The sequence below is a fragment of the Cygnus olor genome, chromosome 2 (genome assembly GCF_009769625.2).
Source record: "Cygnus olor isolate bCygOlo1 chromosome 2, bCygOlo1.pri.v2, whole genome shotgun sequence".
Lineage (NCBI taxonomy): Eukaryota > Metazoa > Chordata > Aves > Anseriformes > Anatidae > Cygnus > Cygnus olor.
In genome coordinates, this window is record NC_049170.1 from 21626182 (window position 1) to 21648835 (window position 22654).

At 37.2% G+C, this 22654-nt stretch overlaps 2 protein-coding genes across 3 annotated transcripts in view; both read right to left on the reverse strand.

Moving 5' to 3' along the window:
* The window catches only part of LOC121064331 (macrophage mannose receptor 1-like), a 35696-nt gene extending 34979 nt beyond the window's left edge, over positions 1-717 (reverse strand). Inside the window, exon 1 of the mRNA XM_040545611.1 lies at positions 540-717. Within this exon, the coding sequence (XP_040401545.1) occupies positions 540-600 (61 nt within the window). The 5' untranslated portion in view covers positions 601-717. The remainder of the gene's footprint in view (positions 1-539) is intronic.
* A 1361-nt stretch (positions 718-2078) lies between these two features.
* LOC121064329 (macrophage mannose receptor 1-like) overlaps positions 2079-22654 on the reverse strand; it is a 38665-nt gene continuing 18089 nt past the window's right edge. For both annotated transcript variants that reach the window (XM_040545609.1, XM_040545610.1), the window contains exons 15-30: positions 22332-22476; positions 20724-20759; positions 20429-20604; positions 19790-19857; positions 18200-18300; positions 16475-16611; positions 15260-15374; positions 14442-14638; positions 13106-13196; positions 11601-11833; positions 10790-10955; positions 9994-10146; positions 9450-9566; positions 7151-7312; positions 4995-5027; positions 2079-4242 (exon numbers count right to left, since the gene is read on the reverse strand). In XM_040545609.1, the coding sequence (XP_040401543.1) occupies positions 4088-4242; positions 4995-5027; positions 7151-7312; positions 9450-9566; positions 9994-10146; positions 10790-10955; positions 11601-11833; positions 13106-13196; positions 14442-14638; positions 15260-15374; positions 16475-16611; positions 18200-18300; positions 19790-19857; positions 20429-20604; positions 20724-20759; positions 22332-22476 (2085 nt within the window). In that variant the 3' untranslated portion in view covers positions 2079-4087. The remainder of the gene's footprint in view (positions 4243-4994; positions 5028-7150; positions 7313-9449; positions 9567-9993; positions 10147-10789; positions 10956-11600; positions 11834-13105; positions 13197-14441; positions 14639-15259; positions 15375-16474; positions 16612-18199; positions 18301-19789; positions 19858-20428; positions 20605-20723; positions 20760-22331; positions 22477-22654) is intronic.

A 22654-nucleotide genomic window follows, 5' to 3' on the forward strand; every position in this document is an offset into this window, starting at 1 on the left:
AGCCATCCACTTTTTTTCTACACACGTTATTGCTTTACTGTTTCTCTCTGTAGCTATACCCAATGACTGACATATGCTTTAGACTAGGACTATCCTTCTAATTCGGTCAGACTGGAGGGGAGGAGCTAATTCTTTCTGCTCTTACCTCACTTCTTGAAGTAGAAGAGAAACTTCTACAGCTAACATGAATAGAATATATGGCTCTAAAAACCTGTGATTGAGATTGGAGATTATGGGGAGGGTAAATGGAGAGAGCTTCCCCCATCTCCCAACACCCTCCTGTTCACTGCTATCTCTTTTAGTAATTTCACATAATCACCAGTTTAAATATCCTGCTCTTATTATCTGCTTTCCCCTCAACATTCCTAAATATCCCCTCTTTAATTCTCTGAACCCAGAGCCACCAGTATAGTACCTAATATACTCTTTACAACCCGTATCAAATCTGATAACAAAAAAAATAATCAACAACACTGTAAAGCTGACCAAGGAAAAGCATTTTCATATCTAGTTTAACGCAAAACCAGCAGGAGACTTACCCGGTGACTGTAATGTACCATGCATGAGGTAAAGAAAAAACAGGAACTGGGTGAGAGTCATTGCAAATTTTATTTTCCTTTCATTCTTCTACCAAAAGTAGTGTATAAAATCCTTTTGAGTGAGGTTAGTGCAAGTCCTTCTCTCTGTCAAAGGGCTGATGTACTCTGAATAAGGAAATATCCTGTCACATGGCATTTTGAAATAACTGAAGTGCCCATTGCAAATACTGCTCTCTTTGAGGAGCAAGTTGCTTCCAAAACTAGTTTCCATCCTTGTTACTAGAGGTGATAAGCAGAAGGGAAACATTTGTCTTTTCTGTGACTTTGCAAATATTAAAAATGGTTCAGATGTTGAGGTGCTACAAGAGCCAAATCTGTAAAAAGCAACTTGTGATGAAAAGTGTTGATGAGGAACCTGCAGCGAAATATCAAGGATTAAAAACTCAACCTCTGCTTTTACCCTTACACCTCAGACGAAGAGGGAGACAAGACCTCGGTGGTTCAGTACATCACTGTAGTGTCACAGTAAGAGTCTAGAAGACAGCATATTTTACAGAATCTGCAGTATTCAGTGCATTGTGCATTATTGCTCATTTTGAGGGCTAAAATTGTGGGGGTTTTGTTTGTTTGTTTGCTTGCTTTCAGCACTATTACACTCCTTGCTTTGATCACAGTTTGATCACAGTTGAGGCTGGGCAGTTTATAACTACTGGTTGAAGATCAGAAAGAAGTGAATATGTTCAATGCCATAGGCTAGTGATAAGTTTTCCTGTATCAGGAGGAAAACTTAGGCCTGCAGTACTTCTGTTAAGCAAAATTATGTATTTGTTTATCTAAGAAATTCCGAACAAGGGAGAAAGCTTGTTCTAGAACTAAATCAAAGTAAGCTAAAATCAAAAATGTCCTTTTAATATGTGCCCAAAGTCCTTACCTCAAGACTTATATTGGCCTGGCAATTCTTGTACAACTATGCTAACAAAGTTCTGTTGGCAAATATTCACATGCAGACAAATCCTGCTGTTCCTTCTGTTTATTTGTATCAGTGAAATTTAAAGAATTCTTGATTTCTTTAAAAAACACTGAAAAAAGTGAGAAGTAAAATAATCAGTGTACACATAATGAGGTCTCATACACAGAAGTTGAACTGAAGATGTCACAGAAGGATTTACCATCTTTGCTCTTATTTATAAGGTGTTAGAAAAAAATAATAGAGCTGACTGAAGTTGTTGATTTGATTGCTAAAAAGTACTAAGAAAAATATATCAGAAGAAATCTTGTTGGATTTCAGTAAAAGCAGGAAGGAACTTGATAATTTTTTAATAACTATTTTATTTGCAGGTGACATTCAAGGAGAGCATAGTGTCAGCAAGGCATGCAAAAGCAACCCAAAATGGTAAGTCTGAGTGGTATCACAGACAACTTGAGACATCAAAACTAAGTTTACTGAGTGAAACTACATTTCTTACAAATCTTAAATCACAAAATGAGATGGCTCTGAGAGAGGGGTTCTCGAGGGAAAATACCTGGAGGACACGATTTCCAACTGGTTCCCTCCTCTGCCTCATAAAGTGCAAGTGCCAGCTGCACTCTGGTCCGAAGTGGGCTTTAACCTGCCTCAGTTGCATGGATACTTGTAAGGGTTCAGCTCCCCAACACTGCAGAATGACTGGGGAAGTTCAGTACAGACACTGAGGCAGGCTAAAAGTTAACAGAGGAACTGATGCTTGTTACCAGCGCCTCGGGAAATGTTCCGCGTGCCACATTGTGCTTGTGCCAGAGGCTGGTGTCAGCAGTGTGCTAAACTCTTGATTTTATTTATGCTAAGAAAACTGGGTTCCATTGCCTAGAAAGGAAAATTTATTCCTTTTTATTATTATTGCTTTTAAATTTCCAGCTTGCTCTCCACAGCCTAGAGAAGGCAAGTTGTGTGTAAAATGGTAAGTGCTATGGCTAAGCACTACTCCCCACAAAGTGGTTAGTGTCTAATTGGTATTTGCAGCTCACCTAAATTCTATTTTGTACTGACTTCTGCTGTTTAATGGCTTAAACTTTGTTTTCTTGCAGATTCCTCATATAATCTTCTGCATTCCTCAATTTTCAGTTCCTTTTTCTTGCATTTAAAAATGGCAAGTTGGTGTTTACTCAAGCTGAATTCAAAGATGTGGGGGGAGAAGCCCTCCTTTTATTAACAAGTGATTGCTCAGATGGGAGCACCTCCCTTCCCCTTCCTTCAAATGGCCACCAAGGTGCTTGGGAGCAACCATACCTGTCATATTGGCACTCAGCACCTTGGCTGTGGCTTCCTGCTGCATCCACATGACTAACAAATAGCCCTACTGATGGTCCTGGTGCTTTTCCTGTTGGTAACATTCAGCAACATTCAGCTGAAGTGATATTCTAAGTGTTGCCATTTTTTTATACTCTACAGTTTATTTTCATTTCCTGTTTAATACTGTGACACATCTGAGAGTCAGCCTTTGGCAATCAGTGCCTAACATGATCAGTGGAGACAAAAGTTGGCTCTATCGAGCTAAATTGAGAACGGCCATCACATATGCACGAGAGGCTGCAAGGCAAGGTCAGGTCCATGGGAAAGGAAAGTACTGGGAAACTGGGCATTGTACACGTGAGAGAGGAGACACCTACATCCAGGGAAGCAGTGCTGTATGTCACTCAGGATCTACCAGCACAGTGTAAAGCTAAGAGGACTCTGAAAATTATGCTGATAAAAACTGTATTTTTTTTCTACAGCATTAACAGTCAGGAGGAATGCAATGCTAAACCCTTTGGAAAGGTCAAACTATTTTAATTCACATTATTGAATGTATTACTGTTAACAATCATATTAGTAGACAGCAAAAATAAAGAAAAGAAAAAAAAAAAGTCTATGCCTGAGCTTGAGAGAAAGAGAAAGAGAGAGAGGTATGGGGTATGGAATGTTTTCCATTGCAGAAAATGAAATTGGCAAAGTTTTACATCCCAAAGTTATCTGAGACAAGTATACAAAGCCCCAAGCCCCATTTTCATACTAAAGGGGATACAGCTATAAGGAACAATAAAACAGGTGGACAGCTGGAGTAAAGTTTATGGGGCAAAAGGATTTCATTATTTCAACACAGTTGGGCTTTTCCTTTTTTTTGAGTTCTTTTCAGATTCAAAAAGTAATAGAAATCCAGTTCTAAATAATAATCATATTTTATTGAACTTTTATTCTCAGTAGTTTACTTTTATTTATTTTTCAGTATGTTCATTTTTTCTTGACAATTTATTCACGCTGGTGTTTTTGCTAAGATGCTTAAGAGTAACATCTTGACTCTTACAAAAGTACAACATAAATCACTAATTCTGATTTTGTAAAATATGCATGATACAAAAGTCTGCTATTGCAAAAAGAGACAGAGGGCTTGATTTAAAATTGCAGGTGTCCTCACTGGAGAGTTTCAACAGATATAATTTCAGCATGTAACTTGCTCCTCTAAATTAGTGTGTGCCACAGGACCCATTCTCACCAATTCCTTAATGACCAAACCCATAATTTTAGAAGTGTTTCATTGACCGTTTCTCTTGATAGCTGTTTTTGTCTTTTTTTTCTTGTAGAAGTAGATTGCCATGCCAGCTCCAAGAAGAGTGAGAATAGCCAAGACAAGGAGAGGCCAAATAGAGAGATGAACAGGTGGATGAATCTCTTCATTCCTTTCCTTGTCTGAAATGAATGCATATTACTGTGAGACACCTGAGTTTTTATTTATTTATTATTATTATTATTCTATGTACAACATGAAAAACAAGGAGCTCTTCTCTCCTGTCTGAACTTGGAGTCTGTTCAGAGTATATCTGAGCTCTGAGTTGTTGCTGATCAGTAGCCAGATCACTTTTGCTAATGATAATGTGGTCTCAGTGGATCTGGACTACAGTGATACATGGAAGTATCACTTTTGCAGTATCTTCCAGTGCCTTAATGAGGGAATGGGGGAAAAATTCAAGACCTTTGGTCCATAAAGAGCAGTTCTTGAGAGCCACAATTTTAACAGTCATGATTTAGGTCATGCTTTAGGTCACACTTTATATATGGCTAAGGGGTGCTAATTATTTGGAAATCAATTTTACAATATTTTTCTGTCAGATTATTTACAATAATACCTGTGGAATCAATTTGCATGTACACCTACATAGGTTTTTACAGCCAAGTTAAAGCTCTCTGTTCTCAATGTTAGTCACTAGTTGGGTCACTGTTGAGCTTGTCAGCTCAGGGTTAGCCCTGTGGCAATCTGGTCATCCAAGAACTCATGTGCATGTGGGATTATCCTGAGAGATTTATAACCATGCATCTCAGTAACTGTCAGCAAGGCTTGTTCTCTAAAAAGGGATGACTGGAAAAAAAACATTTTAAGGTTTTTGTTTGTTTGTTTGTTTTCCTATTTAAGTTTTCTCTAATTTTCTTATGAAAGATCTTACCTTTCTCATGTAGGGGACTTCCACTTGGCTCAACTTCAATGAATATCAGAGAGAAACAATATAACACTTCATTAGAATTCATAAGTTTGACTGTTTCACTAAAATTATACAGGAACAAAAATAACCCTGAAGTGTTACCGTTGTGTTAAAGTCATATATGTCTATTATAAAAGGCATCATAATTTAAGCAAAAAATAAGTTGCTAAGGTTTTACCTTCCTATGTAACATTAGTAAACTATTAATTAAAATCTTTATTTTGTTTTAATATTTACTAACACATAAATATTGACTTTTTTTCTATGTTCATTCAAAAATCATTTCATATTCTTCTTCTAATATTAGTTTTAATTTACTAAGAACATGATGTACAACACTGGAGATTAATTTCATGTAGTATATTCTAGGAAGCTCCTCATGTTCGGCAGGATGCCACTGTTACAATTAAGTCTGAGATTCTTAAATATCTCCCCTAGAAAATACCCTGTGAACCAGGGCTTTAATCATCCAATGTGCCTATCTGTAAGAGAGGAACAGAGAGAAAGAAAATAACTAAAAAAATCTTTTGTTGTTGTTGTTGTTTAAGAAAGAGGTGTAAAATGTACTAAACTTAGAAAAGAGGAAAAATAAAACATACCAGATGTTCTTAGTCAACAAGAAAAATTATTCTGAAAGAAGACTTCCTAAATTATCAAGAAAGTGTTTCTCCTCAGGGTTCCTTTACATTACAGTTTGGACAAGTTCACTACTGAGGGACAAGTTATGAAAGCGAAATGTAAACGAAAACAACAACAACAAAAAAAGCAGAGTTGAACTTAAAATAAATAGATACAAAGGAACAGTAACTCCCTACTTAGGCAGGGAATAGCTATATAATAGAATATCTTATGATTCCATGGATGGATTTTAGTGGTTTCTAACTGTTTTATTTGGATAAAATACATGGTTAGCTTTTATTTGCTGATAATATTTATTTTATATTTTTTCACAGAAACTAGGACGTTAACTATTGATACCATTATTCTTTTGGTTATTTGTATACAGTCCCAACATATCTATAAAAAGAAATCTATTTCAAACCTCAGAAAGGAATGGCTGAATTATAATTCGTAAGTTCTTAGTGAAATCTTAATGACAGTTAACTGATTTACTGCAAAGAACAGGCTTATTTAAAGATGAAAATTAAAAGTGCATTGGGGATAACTGCTTCTTGGTTGTATTTTTAATCTCTCTCTCTCTTTTTTAAATTTTTTAATTTTTTTTAATTAAGCATAATGCATGATTCACTGGCGACTGGCACAAGAGTCCCCATGGTATTACATGCCAGGCCTAGGACAGAACAAAAAGCAAAATTTGCAAAATTAAACCTGGTCTCACAGATACTACAAAAGAAAGTACACAGAGTTAAAGACAGCAACAACCATTTTTTAGGTAAGATTGATTTTAACACCTAAATTAAAAGGGTATGATAGTGCTTTCTTTGAGACAATTATAGTTTTGTATCTCCACTTGGGAATACAAGAAAAAAAAAAAGGCACTACATTTGCTGCTTTATTTTTTTTTTTTTTTATCTTTAAAACTTTGGTCTGGCATATCAACTATTGGCCAAATTTTTCCAGAAGTACTGATTTGACAGGTTCTGTAGTGACTTTCTTGAAATCTTTTAACAGGAAAGTTCTCTTGATATTGCAACACAACCAGCTGTTCTTTTAGTATTCCTGACACATTTTGAGGTTGTTGAATCAGGTCCAATGTTACACTGTTTTTTGATGTTGGGCAGTAATGTAATTTTTGAGCATAATAAGCTTGAAAACGAAGCTTGAATATTCAGACAAAATCTTCCTTGCAAGATTATAACAATTATGACAATACTTAGTTCCTGGAAAAGTTATAAATTTGGATAAGTGTTTGACAGATGCCATACTAATATCTGTGTTAGGTATTCAAAAGTCTAAAAGTCTCATTCTCAATCTAGAGTGTATACAGCACATTACCATATTCCCATGTGAGAGCAGACATTACTGCAAACACAGGCAATTACAAATATCTGGAAAAGTGGGATATGCCAAACCAAACCATCAGAAATTACTTCCAGACTTCCTGTAGAGGAGTACAACAGTTACTAGTAAACAGATCTGCTCTGTTCCTAAAGATTTACCTTTGTTTTTTTTGCAGATAAATCCTTTTTCAGAAGAGCAATCAGTGTTATCCCAGTAACCAAGTGGTGCAGTCATTTCCACACAGTTGTGCTCCACACTGGACTCTTTCTCCTCCCAGTTAACAAAGTCCACTGCAGCATTGTCTAGCCACAACCACTGGTCTAAAGAGCAACATATAGAGTAATACATTTTTGAAAAACTTCCATGAGATATATAACTTCTCAGCAAATTACTTCAAAAAATTAATGAATCCATTTTTTCATTAGGAGACCACATCATTTTTCTTGCTAGGAAGAAGCCACCATCTTGAAGGAAGGTGGCTTAGGAAATGCTACACCAAAACAGTACAGAATTATTATAGGTATAATAGTATTTCATTAATTGGCATCCAAAATAACTATAGACAGAATGAGAAATTCCAGAGTACAACAGTCTTCATTACAGTTACAACTGAAAAAAGTTTTCTAAGCATTTGAGTTCTGAAAATTGCTAAAGTTGTCCTTATTATAAAAGTAGTGCCACAGCATGGAATATTAGAAATGAGACTCTGCTAGAATCTGACTGCCATTCATTATGAGTTCACATTTGTAAAAAAAGACTTCATAAAAAGGCAGTGGATTATTGTAGGAGAAATAATTCATTAATTATTTTCGCAGCTAAATCATTTAATAATCATTTAATAATCGTTTAATAATACTACTTAATAGCAAAATAAGTCTTTTGATTGTATGCTGCATGCTTCAGTATCCTTCTTCTAGAAATCTGCTTTAAATTTACCATGTAATTATCTTCCAGATAGAATTGGCTGCAGGATATTTTTTGCTATTGGTCAGGTTATCTATACCTGCAATATCACTTGCAGGTTAACTAAATCGAGGAAACCCTCCATTCAGTGTTCATCTGGCTATCAATAAATCTCCAGAAACACCATAAATCTTTACTACATGCCCTGAACGGTTCATATATTTTGAAGAAGAGCTGTGCCATACGCATATGGAGCACCCTGCATTAGAGTGATACTGACTAGATGAGCAATTTTCCAGCACAGCCTTCTTGTAGGAAGTTATGAACAGACAGGCTCTGTTTGGTGCTTTGGAAATATCCACAGTCACGCTGTAACTTGTTGGATCCAGGATCTATTCTTCACTCAGAGGGTTGTGAGGCACTGGAAAAGATTACCCAGAAAGGCTGTGGATGCCCCATCACTGGAACTGTTCAGGGCCAGGTTAGATGAGGTCCTGAGCAACCTGATCTAGTGGGTGGCATCCCTGTCTATGGCAGGGGGTTGGAACTAGATGATCCTTGAAGTCCCTTCCAACCCAAGCCATTCCATGATTCTGTGATCTATGTGGATGGACAGCTGACCAGCTTCTGACCACCACTAGAAACAGATTGTAGATCAACACAATGCACATAACATATGTCTAGAGAGAAGGAGAGGTAAAGGGGTGGGCAGAACATTTGTATAGCTATTTATACAGATAGTGACCAAATTTATAAGAGAACATTTGAATCATCCAAGTTTTGATAGCTATTGCACTTTTTTTATTTTTGTCACTTAGGAAGAAGCCTGGTCCTTTTCAAAGACAGGCCAAGTCACCATGTCAAGCAACACTGTTCTTAGAAGAAAGTATACTCAAACAGTTACAATGCCAGTAGGGTCTCATCTTTCTTCGTGGAGACAGTAACAGGTCACAATGATTATTTTGCACATTTTGACTATTGTGTTGATTTTAACTCACATCCTGGGTCTGAGCTTTTTCTAGCATTTCCAGGGTGGTAGAGAGCAACATGATCTGGAAGTCAGCCAGATAATTCAGCCTAATTACAATATATACATTTTTTCACAATGGGAAGACTGAGGTCAAAAACCCAGAAGAGACATCCTGGGTAAGGCACAACTCAGAACAAATCTGCTGACTAAAATGTGGAGATTGTGTCAGAGAGGCAGGAAGTTTCTTTTTTTCCTGGATCATAGCTGAATCATAAGGTTCAGATTAAGGTTCAGGGAGGTTACTTCCTCACAAAGCATTCAGTGATGTTCCCCGGGAGACAGAAGCATCATCATAGTGTTCACTTCATTTCATTAGTGTAAATTATCTGCCAGCTCAGGTGGTAGGATAAACTTTTTGTATCAAATAAGGACCATCCTATTGTCATGATTTATATCTCTATATATATTGCTGTTAAGCATTAAAAAAGTAAAATTAGATGCTGCATTTTTTTGTAAAAGTAAAGTTATCCTCTTTTAATGTTAGAAAAGCATTTTAAAATTAAATATTGAAAGTAAGACATTACCATCCACATTTCTGTAAAGTCCTATCCAGAAGCCTCCCACTTTGTTTGCAAGTGGTTGTATCATATGAATCAGAAAGTCAGATTCATCCACGTTTTCTACTGAAACCAAGGTAGCACCTGAAAGGCATTAACAAGCAAACAACCATAACCTACATGAGCAACTACTAAAATGACCTCTTCTTTTAAGTCTGTAAAAATGAAAACTTTCAAAAGTTTTATGCGTGCTGGCTTCACCCATTTCTTCTCCAAAAGTTGGACTCGACAATCCTTCTGGGTCCTTTCCAGTTCGGGATAGTCTATGATTCTATGATTCTTGTGGAGGACAGAGCCCTGCAAGTGCTTGGTGGCCATGGTTCCCCACCACTTCACGCAGGATGGAGCCCCAGAGGCCAGAGACTGACAGGGAGCTTCTGTACCCCATCTAAATCTGCAAATTTAGGTAAATAAAGTATTTAAATGATATTTTTAAAACAATCTTTTTACATTTTTGTGTGTTTTGTATAAATTTCTACTAATCTTGTCAGTCAACAGAGAAGCCTCTCACCGAACTGAGTGCACTCAAGGGAAGCCAGGGCCCAGCTTGTTGCAGCTGACGCTTCGATGTAGTAGCAGTGGCCATGGTAAGGGATCCAAGCTTGCAGGCCTGCTGATTCAGGGCAGTCTCCAGGCAGCTGAGCAGGGTCAGTAGGAGCTACAACTAAAGATGACATATGGTCTGAAATTGGTATTGTATTATGAGCAACCCACCAAGCAGGACATGTGCATAAATAGGGTGGGATTTCTCCCACTAAGCATTAACTTCCTAGACCTCTGCTCCTGACTGTTCCTCCAGGCCCCCAGCCCAGACACTGGAGAAAGCTAGGCAGTCAGCAGTACAAAACATCTTACTTCTCCAATCACATTTCTCAAGACAAGGAAGCAAAGCACATCCTGCAATACCTAACTAAGTGGCTTGTAGTACTGTGAGGAAAACAAACCCTGAGAAATGATGACACCCATCCCAAATCTGTATTCTCACATCACAGCAGGCTCTTGTAGGCTAATGAGTACTGCAGTCCCACATCATACAGCTGCCTGCTGTCTGTGTGTGGTCACTATAGGAAGATGCCATCAGTGGAGCATACTTCCACCAAATCAGTGCAACTCCTATTCACTTCTGTTGGTCTGCAGGTCTTGCACTGCATGCAATGACCAAACATACAGCTGGAAAATTTAACTCAGAAGCTCCCTTGAATCTCAAATATGGAACAGTCTATATCATGCAACCTTAAAACCCCAAGGAGAGAAAACAACACACTTCTACAAAATCATACAATGTGTAAGTACATTCATTTGCTTACCATCTGATATCTTGCAAACTGAGAAGTAGCTTTCATTGCAGGATGCTGTTCTCCAGGTACCATGAAGGTCTAAATAGACACAAGCATTTTTCTCCTTTGGCTCCCCCGCTGCCCACTTAGTGAATTTGGTTTTCCAGTTATCAATCCATTTGTAATAGCTCCCAGTCTGAAAACAGTTAAGTTTTGGTAATTTTGGTAAGTTTTTGGTAAAATTGTGTGTGTGTGTGTGTGTGTGTGTGTGTGTTTTCCATATAAAAAGTTCTGACACATAATGTTCCATGTTTATTGGAATTTTCCAGAAAAAAAAAGGGGGGAGGGGAGGGGTGGGAAGGAAAAAGCCCTTTAAAACCCTTTGCTGCTCTGTTTTTTTAAAACACTGTTCACTGTACTAAGCAATGTCACTGAATGCTGTAGGTACGAGTTACATGCATTCTACATATGAACTGTGCTGTGTTCAACAGCACATTACTTTTCGGGAGGTTTTTTGGAAGTAACACAAATTTCTAAAACACAGGAAGAAAATCAGATAAGTCCATCTTAAGTTATGTAGAAAATCTCATCTCAAGATAAGCAATTAAAAATCATTCACCTCCTCTAATCTGCTTCATTTAAATTTAGTCTGTAAGCAATTTGATGAGTAAAGATTATTTGTCAGTAAACAGTCAAAATCAGACATAAAATCATTACACACATGGTGAAACCATTAACATGATGATTGTTTCAGCACTTTTACAAGGTGGGCATCCAGCAGGACTATAAGAAACAGGAGAGCTCATCAAGCACCTGAACTTCCCATCTGTCCAGCACTTACCATGTTGCTGTTAAGACCAATCCATACAGGCTTTCCATATTTCAACATCTGAATCCACAGGAAAGAATGGATGTAGGCATCTGAAATGCTGGCAAGTTCTGCATGTTTGTCTTGACAGTTTTTTCTAGCCTCTTCCCATTGCATTTCAGACGAGATGATTAAATAGCTACTGTCACCATAACGAGCAAAGTCAGAGGATGGATTTGTTGCTGGTACTTCAAACTGCGTGGTAACTATGGAGAGAAAGTTGAATGCATGAATTTAAAACATACCATGGATATCTAACATACAAGAAATTAAAAGAAAAAAAAAAGTGCAAAATAGCCAAAAGTCAAAATATTCATTTAAGCTCATGAGCAATTTGTAAATGAAAAACAAACAAAAAATTTTAAAACCAAATTTGTTAATGTAAAAAGCAGATTAAAATCCCATGAAGTAGGCAGTATATTTTCTAGGTGCCTGACTCATAAATCGGGTATTTGAGGTATACTATACTATATACTATACTTCTATACTTCTATATATTTTGACTAAATCTGGATATCTGAGTAACTGGAACAGAGGTTTTAGGGCTAGTATTTTAAGGCATTTACTGTTGTTCTCTATTATCACAACTTGAGACTTTGATACTTGATGTTAATTGACCACCACTCCTTGTTCACTCTAAGTCATTAGCCTGTCCATGAGGTGAACGCTGTCTGAACATTTGAGCCAAGCAGGGTCTATTTCTACCCTGTGAATCAGTGATGTGTAAAGAACAGTTGTATGTGGGATTATATGAGATAAAAATGCCTCTCTAAAACTCTTGCAAAACTTACTTGCTGTGCAGTGAGATGGGTTTCTCACAAACAAATTAGCTACATTGAGAGTGAACAAGCTGCAGAAGCTGATTGAAATGAGGCAGCTAGTTTTTACTAATGGTGTGATAAAGGTGAGGTAAAACTGTTTTGTTACCCATGCTTTGGCTCCTCCATTCCTATTGCATGGCTGGGCTGATGCAATTTGCATGATTACAAATCTATAGCAGGAGAATAAACATTCATTACTTGTTTTGGTGTAAAATGTTCTTCAACAATTAAGACACGGCCAAGAGGCTGTACATTTTAACAGACTTCATATGACATTCACAGAGGAAGATTACATGCTCTACTCAGAGATAGACAGGAGTATGAAACTCCATGGTTTTACATTGCACTTAAAGAGGATGCCAAAAAGTCTTCTGTTTCACTAAGAAATCTGTTTTCAAGTATTATTCTCTAGTATTATTTGTGATTTAGGTACATAATCCTAACTGAGATAGTGGATCCTCTCCAGTAATATCTGCAGCGCAAAAAGTACTTTAAAAACAGTCTTCTCTTAAGACTGGTGGTGCTCAGAAAACCTGAGAGACTCAGAATGAGACTCAAATCTAGAAAAAATCATATCAGTTTTCCATGCATTTCATATTATGTTTGTCTAATTGAGCTACTTATTCCGTTTAGGAGACTGGGTTAAACAGAACTCACGTGAATTCATTTGGCATATATAACCTCTCTCATTTTCACAGCTATCATCTCGCCATTTCCCATCTGACTGTATGATGAAAACACAATCAGTCTGAAAGAGAGGACAATGTATGCAGTCATTAGAAAAGGCAAACAGGATGTGGTGAGGTGCTCCTATATTCCTAATGCAAGCCTGATGACATAGAAGAGAGGTGAGAAGAGAGTAGTTTGCTGAGTACCTTTGTAATTAGTTCATTTTGCCAAAGTTCAAATTGGCTTGACCTGGTATTTTTGAACAACCCATTTGACCTAGGCTGTCACTGATACCAGTCAAAGTTTGAAAGAATCGTTTATAAAAACAGTCCCACTAGTTTTATTAAGAATCCTTTAATGACTACAGAAGTTATTAGGGTACCTACAATACGTCTTCTCAATGCTGATTCACAATTATATACAGCTACTTAAAAAATAAAAATAAAAAAATCCATGCATGAAAAAAATAATATATGAACTATTATTGAAAACAATAGTCTGGATTTATCTTAACAGAAGTAGTCTATCTTGCAGAAAGCATGAACTCTCTATCAGTTGTTTGCAGTCATTATCAAGTTATCATTATCAGGTGTTTTGGGGAACAACCAAAATTTCCCTTTACTTCCTTATTCTTAATTTCTTCAAGACTTCCTTCAGATGTCTCCCCTAATTTCAGGATTGGCCTTGTCCATCTTTCAGCATTTCCGAGCATATCCAAGTTTCTCCGCTATACTGACTTAAACAAGTTTTAATCATAAAAACTCTGACTGATGGCAGTTGTCAAAAGCTTTCCGTGACCAGTTGCCTATCATTTCTGCAGAAACTATGCATGTCCTTCCTTTGGGAAGGAGATTTAATTTCAGCAGAATGATTTCCCTTTTGCTGAAAATGTCCTTTTGTACCATTAGAAACTAATGAAACTATGTGGGATCATATTGTCTAGAAATGGGACCCGTAGGTAGACAAATACATGTTTCAACAATAACCTTAATTTTGGTTTATTGTAACTTTTCTCTGCTTGGTGTTGTAACTTTAATGTCAGTGGTAATGTGGTTTGTGCGGGAATTGGTTTAATATATTCCTCTCTGGGCTTGTTTTACAGAACTGGTATTTTACAATAGTTCAGATGAAAAGCACAATGTCCTTCTTCAGAATCTCTGCCAAATATTCTTGGTATATTTGGAACGGATATCAGGTACTTTGCTAAGCCCATTCTGCTTGCAAAAAAGTCTTGTTTCAGCATCTTGTTATTGGTGCTGTAGCTTCCCCTTAAGAAAAATTATCTGGTTGCCTAAGATACACAGGTTACTTAAATTTTCTGTACCTCTACAGTGTTGTCTGTCAACCAGTCAAAGTCATAATAGTTGAAGTAGGTTTGTGCCTTTTCTGGTGCACCGCTAACCCAATTGGTATAGGAAACAGTGCTCCCATCTGTCCAAAGAAATGTGGACTCTCTGTTGATATCATTCATCCCAATCCAAACATTAGTTGTAGCATCCTTTAAATGATAGTGGAGGAAAGCTAGAGGGAAGCAAAGAACTTATTAATGAAAGCTCATCATGACTCACCCAAAGCATGAAAAGATGTGGACAAGTTCGAAACTGAAGCCATATTAAAAGGATAACATTTCCCAATATAGAACCCATCTGCTTTTAACTAACTTTTAGAAAAGCATCTGTAGGAACTTACACTATACAAGCATTAAGGTTGGAAAAAATAGCCAAAAAAAAAAAAAAAAAGACACTCTGGAGCAAATTAAAAAATGTCCTATTGCCTATTACATATGCACATGTAGCATTTCAGAAAATCGTATTGCCAGTTTGCCAGTGAGAGCAAGAGAGACAGACAGAGAATACAGATGTCAGGTTGAGAGATTTGTGCAACCACACTCAAAACAGACTGGAAGTTTCATGAAAACTGAGCAGCTGAAAGAACTAGAAACACACATTATTTCTTACATGTAATAATTTAGCTACTGTTTCACACTTCAGAATTAAAACCAAGCACAAACTGGCCTGGCTAATAAGACATTTTCAGCTGTTAATTTGCTTATGTATTTTGGAAAGTATAGTACTTTCCTTAGTAGGAGATGAATATTTTTCTTTGAGAGGTAACATGTTTCAGTAAAGCCTGAATATGTACCTTGCACTTGCTCATTTGGTACTGTAGCCAGGTTTCCTCCCAGATTAATACAAACATCTCGTGCATCATGCCACACAAGTTTTCTTGTTATATTGGAAGCAAAAATTTTGAAACACTGGGGAAAAAAAAAATAAATAAAAGCAAGCAATTTACTCAAACAAATACGGAAACTTATTTATGAATAGTATCAACCACTTACAGGACACTATCACTATTTCTCCAGAAATAGAAAACAGGGCTAAAATAAATGACGGATTTCAAGAGTGCTAAATTAATGGTGTGCAAGATCTTTGCATAAAGTACATACATCTGTTGAAGTAGATATTTGGCCCCTCTCTTCACCCAAGGTGCAATCCAGGAACTGAGTATCATCTGAATTTATCATAATGACATCAGGTCTATAAACCTGCTTCACATTTTCTTCTGCCTGCTTCTTACAGGAACAGAAGGATCATTTAAGTTCAAGAAAATGTGGCTTTGGGTAACACAGCAGCAGAAAATGATCTCCACTGCTCGTTGTCCTGCTTCCAATGACTGTGATTATAACTGCTCATCCTGCCAAACTGTGTGAAATATCATTGACATGTTGACCCAACATTTTGAGGACGCAAGTGCAGTGCAGAGTGTGTAGAGCAGAAAAAACAGCCCTTGGCAAATGGAGTTTCACCTCCAGTTGTTACAAATTCTTATGTTACAGCAATGAGGACTTCCAGACTAGGACTGTATGTGAAATCGCTTTCAAAACAATTGTAGTTTGGCATCATGTTTCTGAACTCAGAGCTTTGGGAACTCCTATACAAGCCAACAGGATTATTAAAATGCTTTCTTTCTAAATCACTCCACCTGAAGAGTTTTTTGTTGTTGTTGTTGTTGTTGTTTGTTTTTTTTTGAAACCAACCATTATAAACTTCAGTTCCTAACATAAATAAGTAACACAGGAGAGAAGTATTATTAAACAGCAATAATGTATTTTAGGCTTGCACAGGCTATGTTCTCTGAAAGTTATTCAGCATACACCTATTTTTACTGTATTCCTCTGCAAAGTTAAATGTCTAGTTACCTCCAGAAAAGTCCAGCTACCTACCCAGCATGTACTGACTGGGTAATTACACTGCAGATTTATTTCATAATCATATTATTCATACACATTTTTTACGGTTCTTTTTTTCAGTCCCACTGTCATACATAATTCACTTAAGATGCTTGTTGACATACCGTGTTGTTAAAGAGAAGCCAGCTTTCTGGACATCCTCCAGGAGGCAATGGAGAAGCAAACGTTGAATTAATAGAGCTATTATGCTTTTCACATACAAATTTATTGGAGGAACCACAGTTTACATCATTCCACAAACCTAAAAATAGTTAGATTGAGTAAACAAGTCAAGATGTTATAACATTTGTAACAATAATATATCACTCCCTATTTTGAGTAAGAAAGAGGGTAATCTCCGTTTCTCAGACCATCAAAGTGATTAAAAGACATGCATGCTATATTTATGCAATCAGCTATTGTTTACAAATGGAAGGTCTTTATGGACCATAAGGATGATCAAAGAGCTGGAGCACCTCTCCTATGAAGACAGGCTGAGGAAGTTGGCGTTGTTCAGCCTGGAGAAGAGAAGGCTCTGGGGAGGCCTTATAGGAGCCTTCCAGTACCTAAAGGGAGTCTACAGGAAAGCTGGGGAGGGACTCTTTGTCGGGGGGTGTGGTGATAGGACAAAGACTAATGGTTTTAAACTGAAAGAGGGTGCATTTAGATTAGATATGAGGAAGAAATTCTTGACTATGAGGGTGGTGAGGAACAGGTTGCCCAGAGAAGCTGTGGGTGCCCCATCACTGGAAATGCTCAAGGCCAGGCTGGATGGGGCTTTGGCAACCTGGTCTGGTGGGAGGTGTCCCTGCCTACGGCAGGGGGTTGGAACTGGATGATCTTTAAGCTCCCTCTCAACCCAAACCATTCTATGATTTTGTGATTCAATGACTTTTGCCGCTCAACACTATTAGTTTGTGGGCTACTGCCTAGCAATTGCAAAAAAAAAAAAGGCAAGTGACTCAGAAGAAATGCTCTATCATCAGTTAACTCCATTCCACCCTCCCTACCCCCACCCACATCAAGACAACTGAATAGGAGAATTACAGAAGACAGAGGATGAGAAAAAAAAAATAAAGATCTGATGAATATACCTTTATCAGAACACAATCTACTACATTTTATATCTCAGGTTTCAGCTTGATCTGAGAGCAAAGTAGCCACTGCAGATCTGACTGAGCCAGTTGAAGTTCTCATATTAGCACAGCTGTAGCGCTTTGTGCTTAATTTGAATGTCTGACCCTGCTGCTCTTCTTCCAGGGCTCTCCACAGTGTCTATACCTGTTTATGATTTGTTCAAGCCATGGCATCATTACATTGCAGGCAGCAGTGGTAATACACCAGCAAGCAAATTTGAAAGCAGATGTAAAATGGATGAGATAGGAAATTCTGGATCAATCTGAGTGCACATTATAATGTTCGAGTGTGTTATAAAATATTTGATATTTTTTACTCATTGGCTTTTACTTTCAACTCCCTTTCTTCTATAGCTGAATCATAAATATTTTCTCAAGTTCATAGGAGTAAAGATAGGCTCTGCTCATGTATCAGGTTTTTACTTAGAGAAGTAGTAAAAAACCCTATAATGTGTAGTGTCAATCTTATAAATGCAGACACAGATGCCCACATTAAATTACACATGGTGCTAAAGTCTCCCCCTTCTAAAGACATAGACTCTTCCATGACTGGAGTTTATGCCTGTTACCACATCTTGTTAGCTTGTCCCTCTTCAGAAATTTCTGAAAACAGCTGTAAAAGACTGCATTGCAGCTAAAGGCAGAAGTTTGACACCATCAATTACAATCCACATGAAGAGAAGCAAAATCTAATAGTTTAGACTTGTTACTTACCTGGCTTTGACGACATTACCACACAATTTTCCTCATTATTTGCAAAGTTGGGTTCATTAGGAGCCCAGGCCACATAGGTTACTGGAGTCCCATCTACCCAGCTTAAATAAAAGATACAAAAATAGTTATTAGTTAATACACTTCAGTTATTAGATGAAGATTCTAATGAACATCTCACCATGAAGACAATGTCCAAGAGCATTAATGGGAACTGGCTAAAACTGGAAAGACTGTTACAGAATTTTTTCTCCTTACCTGATTATCCAAATTTGAAGAAGTTTGTGTAAAATATTGCTGGTTGCAAAACAGAAGAAAACACAAAGAATATTTTCCATTGACAGGCAGGAGTGATCAGTCATCATTTAATATCAGAAACCATTATTCAGTTAGCCATAATAAGTAGTAGAGAGAATATTAAAAAAATTATTTATCTTAATTGATCACATTTTATCATCTAGATAATATTGTGCTCCTCAGTCTAAGTATTCCTGATGTTTCCATAGATGCAATTAAGGACAAAAATGTTCTTCTGTAAATTTTACTCTGAAGAGAAATATTTCAATAGGTTAATTAAGTCATGTGTCCAGAGATATAATGTCAGCTTTAAGACCACTCTTTCTGAAGTATCAAAATTATTTTTTTTCTTTAGGCCTGCATGCTTTTTACGTAATAAATTGCTATTGAAGGGTGTTGCCCTTAAATCTAAATAGATGAGACATTCATTAGACCCAAGCAATAGCCCTTCTCCCCTGATTTGTCCTAAATCAGGAAGTCATAGTTAGGCACAGCTTCAGTCACTCATAACCTCGTGCTTCTCTTCCACTCTTTCCAGGGTTAGTGGTTTACAGACACTCAGTATTGGAGGAAAAATATAGAAAGGTTCAACTAAAAATTCCTCTAACCCTGCTTCAGGTCAGTTAAAAGCACAGTCTGTCACCTCCCAGAAGTGTCTTAACTAGCAGATGGGAAGGTAGGCACTGTCTGTATTGTGCTCTTTAGTAACTTTTACCATTAATTTTAAGTTTATTTGTGTGTTGATGATTTTTGGAAATACTTGTTAATTTTACTGTCGTGTAAACTTCCACTAATATTCCTCCTGGCGTGGGAGTATGCAGTGACTACCCTGAAAACCTCAATCAGAAGCATCTTTTGAATTCATTATGCAGTCCTTCCTAATTCTGGAGGGTTTCTCTGGAGCTACAGTATAGAGATCAAAAGCAGATGAAGGATAAGCTCTGAAGAATCAAACATTTTGTGTGTGCATGCATATGTGTGTGTGCTTGTCGGTATAAAATCCAGCACAGAAAGACATCCCTCTAGTTTATGGGGCCAATCTTTGAAACAGACTTGAGAAAGCATGAGAGTAGAGATGCCAAGCTTTTCTTGACTAAGTATCAACTCAAGAAAAAACATTGTTTTCATTTTTCTTTTTGGAAAAAGCTACTGGGACTTAGACTATTCTAGGATCCTGCTTTGTACTTGTTATGTACATCCTTCAGTCTTTGTAAAACAACACATTTAGTACCTCCAGCTACATAAAATACTGTTTGTTTCTACATGTTAAGAGCTGCTGTGATGATCTGAACTTACCTAAACTTTTTATCCAGACTCACTTTTAAACCAATGAAGTATTCTCTTGACTCACTCCAGTAACGATCCTAAAACAGAAAGCAACTATTTTATTTTTTTATTAAAAAAAAAAAAAAGTCTTTGAAATAAAACAAGCAGAAATGCATATGTTATTAATTACTGAAGTCACCAGCAATAGGCATGTGCTTACAGCTGAACACAGTTGTGTTTACATGCTCAGGGGCAGACATCAGCTTTTCAGCTGGAGCAGCAGAGTCCTGCAGCTCTGAGGACCCTTAGGATGAGGAGAGGAAAGCAGAGTTTGAGGCAGAGATTGGTACTTGTCTTTTCTCCTCCCTCTGTGGCTGCAGCACTGTCTAGCGCCAACCTCAATTCTCTCTGAAACCAACTTCTTCCCAAACCAGCATGGTTTACCACCTCACTCTTTCCACTGCTCTTCCTCACCACCTCAGCATGCCTGGTGCCAAACAGGAGAGACCAAACTGCACAGGAACAAAGGACATTTTGGGGGAAAAGGGGGGAAAATCACCAATTTCAGTTAGAATTCATTAACAAAAATGCTGATGGCTCTATTTCTGAGGCAATTCAAATTTTGCAAGCAGGCTGTCAAAAGCATTTGTACTTTGTATTGATTCTTACATTTTGTTTCAGAGCTCTCTGTAGGAACCTTCTCTCACTATTACTACTAATAACAGCCAGGTCTGCAGAATTCATCCTGCAAAACTCTTGGGCTTTTTCCATGGAGACCTGTTCTTTGCTGATGTAGTATAGTTTATCTTCATATATGACCCATCCATCCACAGTGGTTTTATATTCTGGAAGATAAATAAGGTAGCCTTAAATTCTTCATCAATAGGACATAAAAGCTAATTTTAGAGTAACAATTTTGATAAAAAATAATTAACAAGATGAAAAAATGAATGCAAAAACCTACCATATGTGTCAGTCGGTTCAGGTTTTAGCACCACTCCTGCAAAACAAGAGAACAGAAGGCATAACGTGTCCCTGTAGCATGTTTTTGTGACTGACTGCAAGGAACCAGGTGAGGACCAGGGCAGAATTCTGTACCCATTTGCCATTGACTAGAAAAGAAGCAGACTTAGTCACACATTTCAGCTATACGTTATGAAATATGCATGGTCATCTACTTATAATTTTGTATCATAAACTGTGCTTTGTTCCAGCAGAGTCATAACTTTGCTTGGACCACATACCTGTGAAGAGAAATATAAAGGAAAATCAGTCTTCCACTCTGTAAGACACAGTAGATTTATCTGAAACTCTTTAAAATTCAGTTTTGTAGCCCTTTAGTGAAACCTCAGTAGACATATCATAAACTTCCAGAAAGATCTTCTCATCAAGAGGCAGAAAATTTCCACTAGATTTCTTCAACTCTTTCAAATATTCTCTCTGTCCCAAATATTCATAAGCAAAAAGAAATATGACTTTTTATACTGACTGCAAGTTGTTTCTGCTTCTGGTTGGAAAAAGAAATGCCACTGTTTTGAACCCCTCCTTTTCCAGAAGCAGATGTCTCCTGAATAATTGTACAAGAGAGCTTGGAGCACTGCTTCCAGACCTGTTTCATCAATTTTTCCTGACGATATTGTTAGAGCTATGGCTAGCCTCAGTGACAACTGCCAAACATACCAACACAACTGTGATCCTGAACACTTTTCTTTCATTAAAGGGATTCAGACAACAAAAAAGAGCAGAAAATTTTCTACTGGAACATTTTCCTTTGGAGAAAGAAAGAAAAAAAAAAAAAGTGATCTGGCAGAATCAAAATATCCCAGACAAATGTGATATCCCAGACAAATGTTTCAATACTTTCCAAAGTTTTGGTGGATGTCAGACAGGAAACCTGCAATCTCCACTACTGTGCAGCAGCTCCTGACTGTCCTCCATGGCCACTTGGGCTGTATGGCAAGTGACATGGCATGTCTGACTCTTCAGGCACCCACCCTATGAAAAATGGGGCAGGGTCTCAGCCATCCCCAGGAGGCTCAGTATCAGGGCTGGAGCGCTGCAGGAAGGCAAGGCAAAGCCTTCTGCTTCCATCCATCTCTCATCACCTTCTCTCAACCCTTTTAATGGATTTGTGGTAAATTCTGTTATATCTCAGAGCAAAAATATGTTTGGTGTACAAATATTAATTTATTTTTCTTAGCTTTACTTGTGTTAGTATAATTTTATTTTAAAAAAAAAAAAGTGTCGTAAGGAATGCACAACTCCTTACTTCCTACATCACAAGGATACAAACAAAAAGTTCTTAATATACAAAATGTTTGCAATCTATGTAACCCTCACAAATATATGGGTTATTAATACATCCTAATATACACCAACAAATAAATTCATTTACTCTGATCATCTATCACTGAAAAATCCTTGCCTACATTATGCTACATAATTATCTTGGCATGCATTTGGAAAAAAGTACAGTTTTCAAAATTTTGTATGTTTCTCCAGCAAATTACATTAGAAAACAACTACTTAAAAAATATTTAAGCTTCTTGATTAAAGAGAAAAATAAAAATACCTTTTTTTATTTGACAAACCCAGTTATGCAGTGCTTCACATTCCGAAAGGAGCCACTTCATAAAATATGACCCACCATCCAGCACACCACAGAACTTGCGTCCTCCTGAATCTCTTGAATGATCCTTCAAGATTGTGTACCTAACCTATAGAAGAAAATATATTTTCATCTGTTTCAGCAGGTGTACTCTCCATTGGTAAAAAGAAACAAGGGTATTTGAAAGATTCCATCTCTCACTAGGACAAATACAGGAAAAGCAATAGGTGCAAGAATTTTTACAGTGGGGAAACGTCACTGATTGGGAGATCAGGCTGTCTTGACAT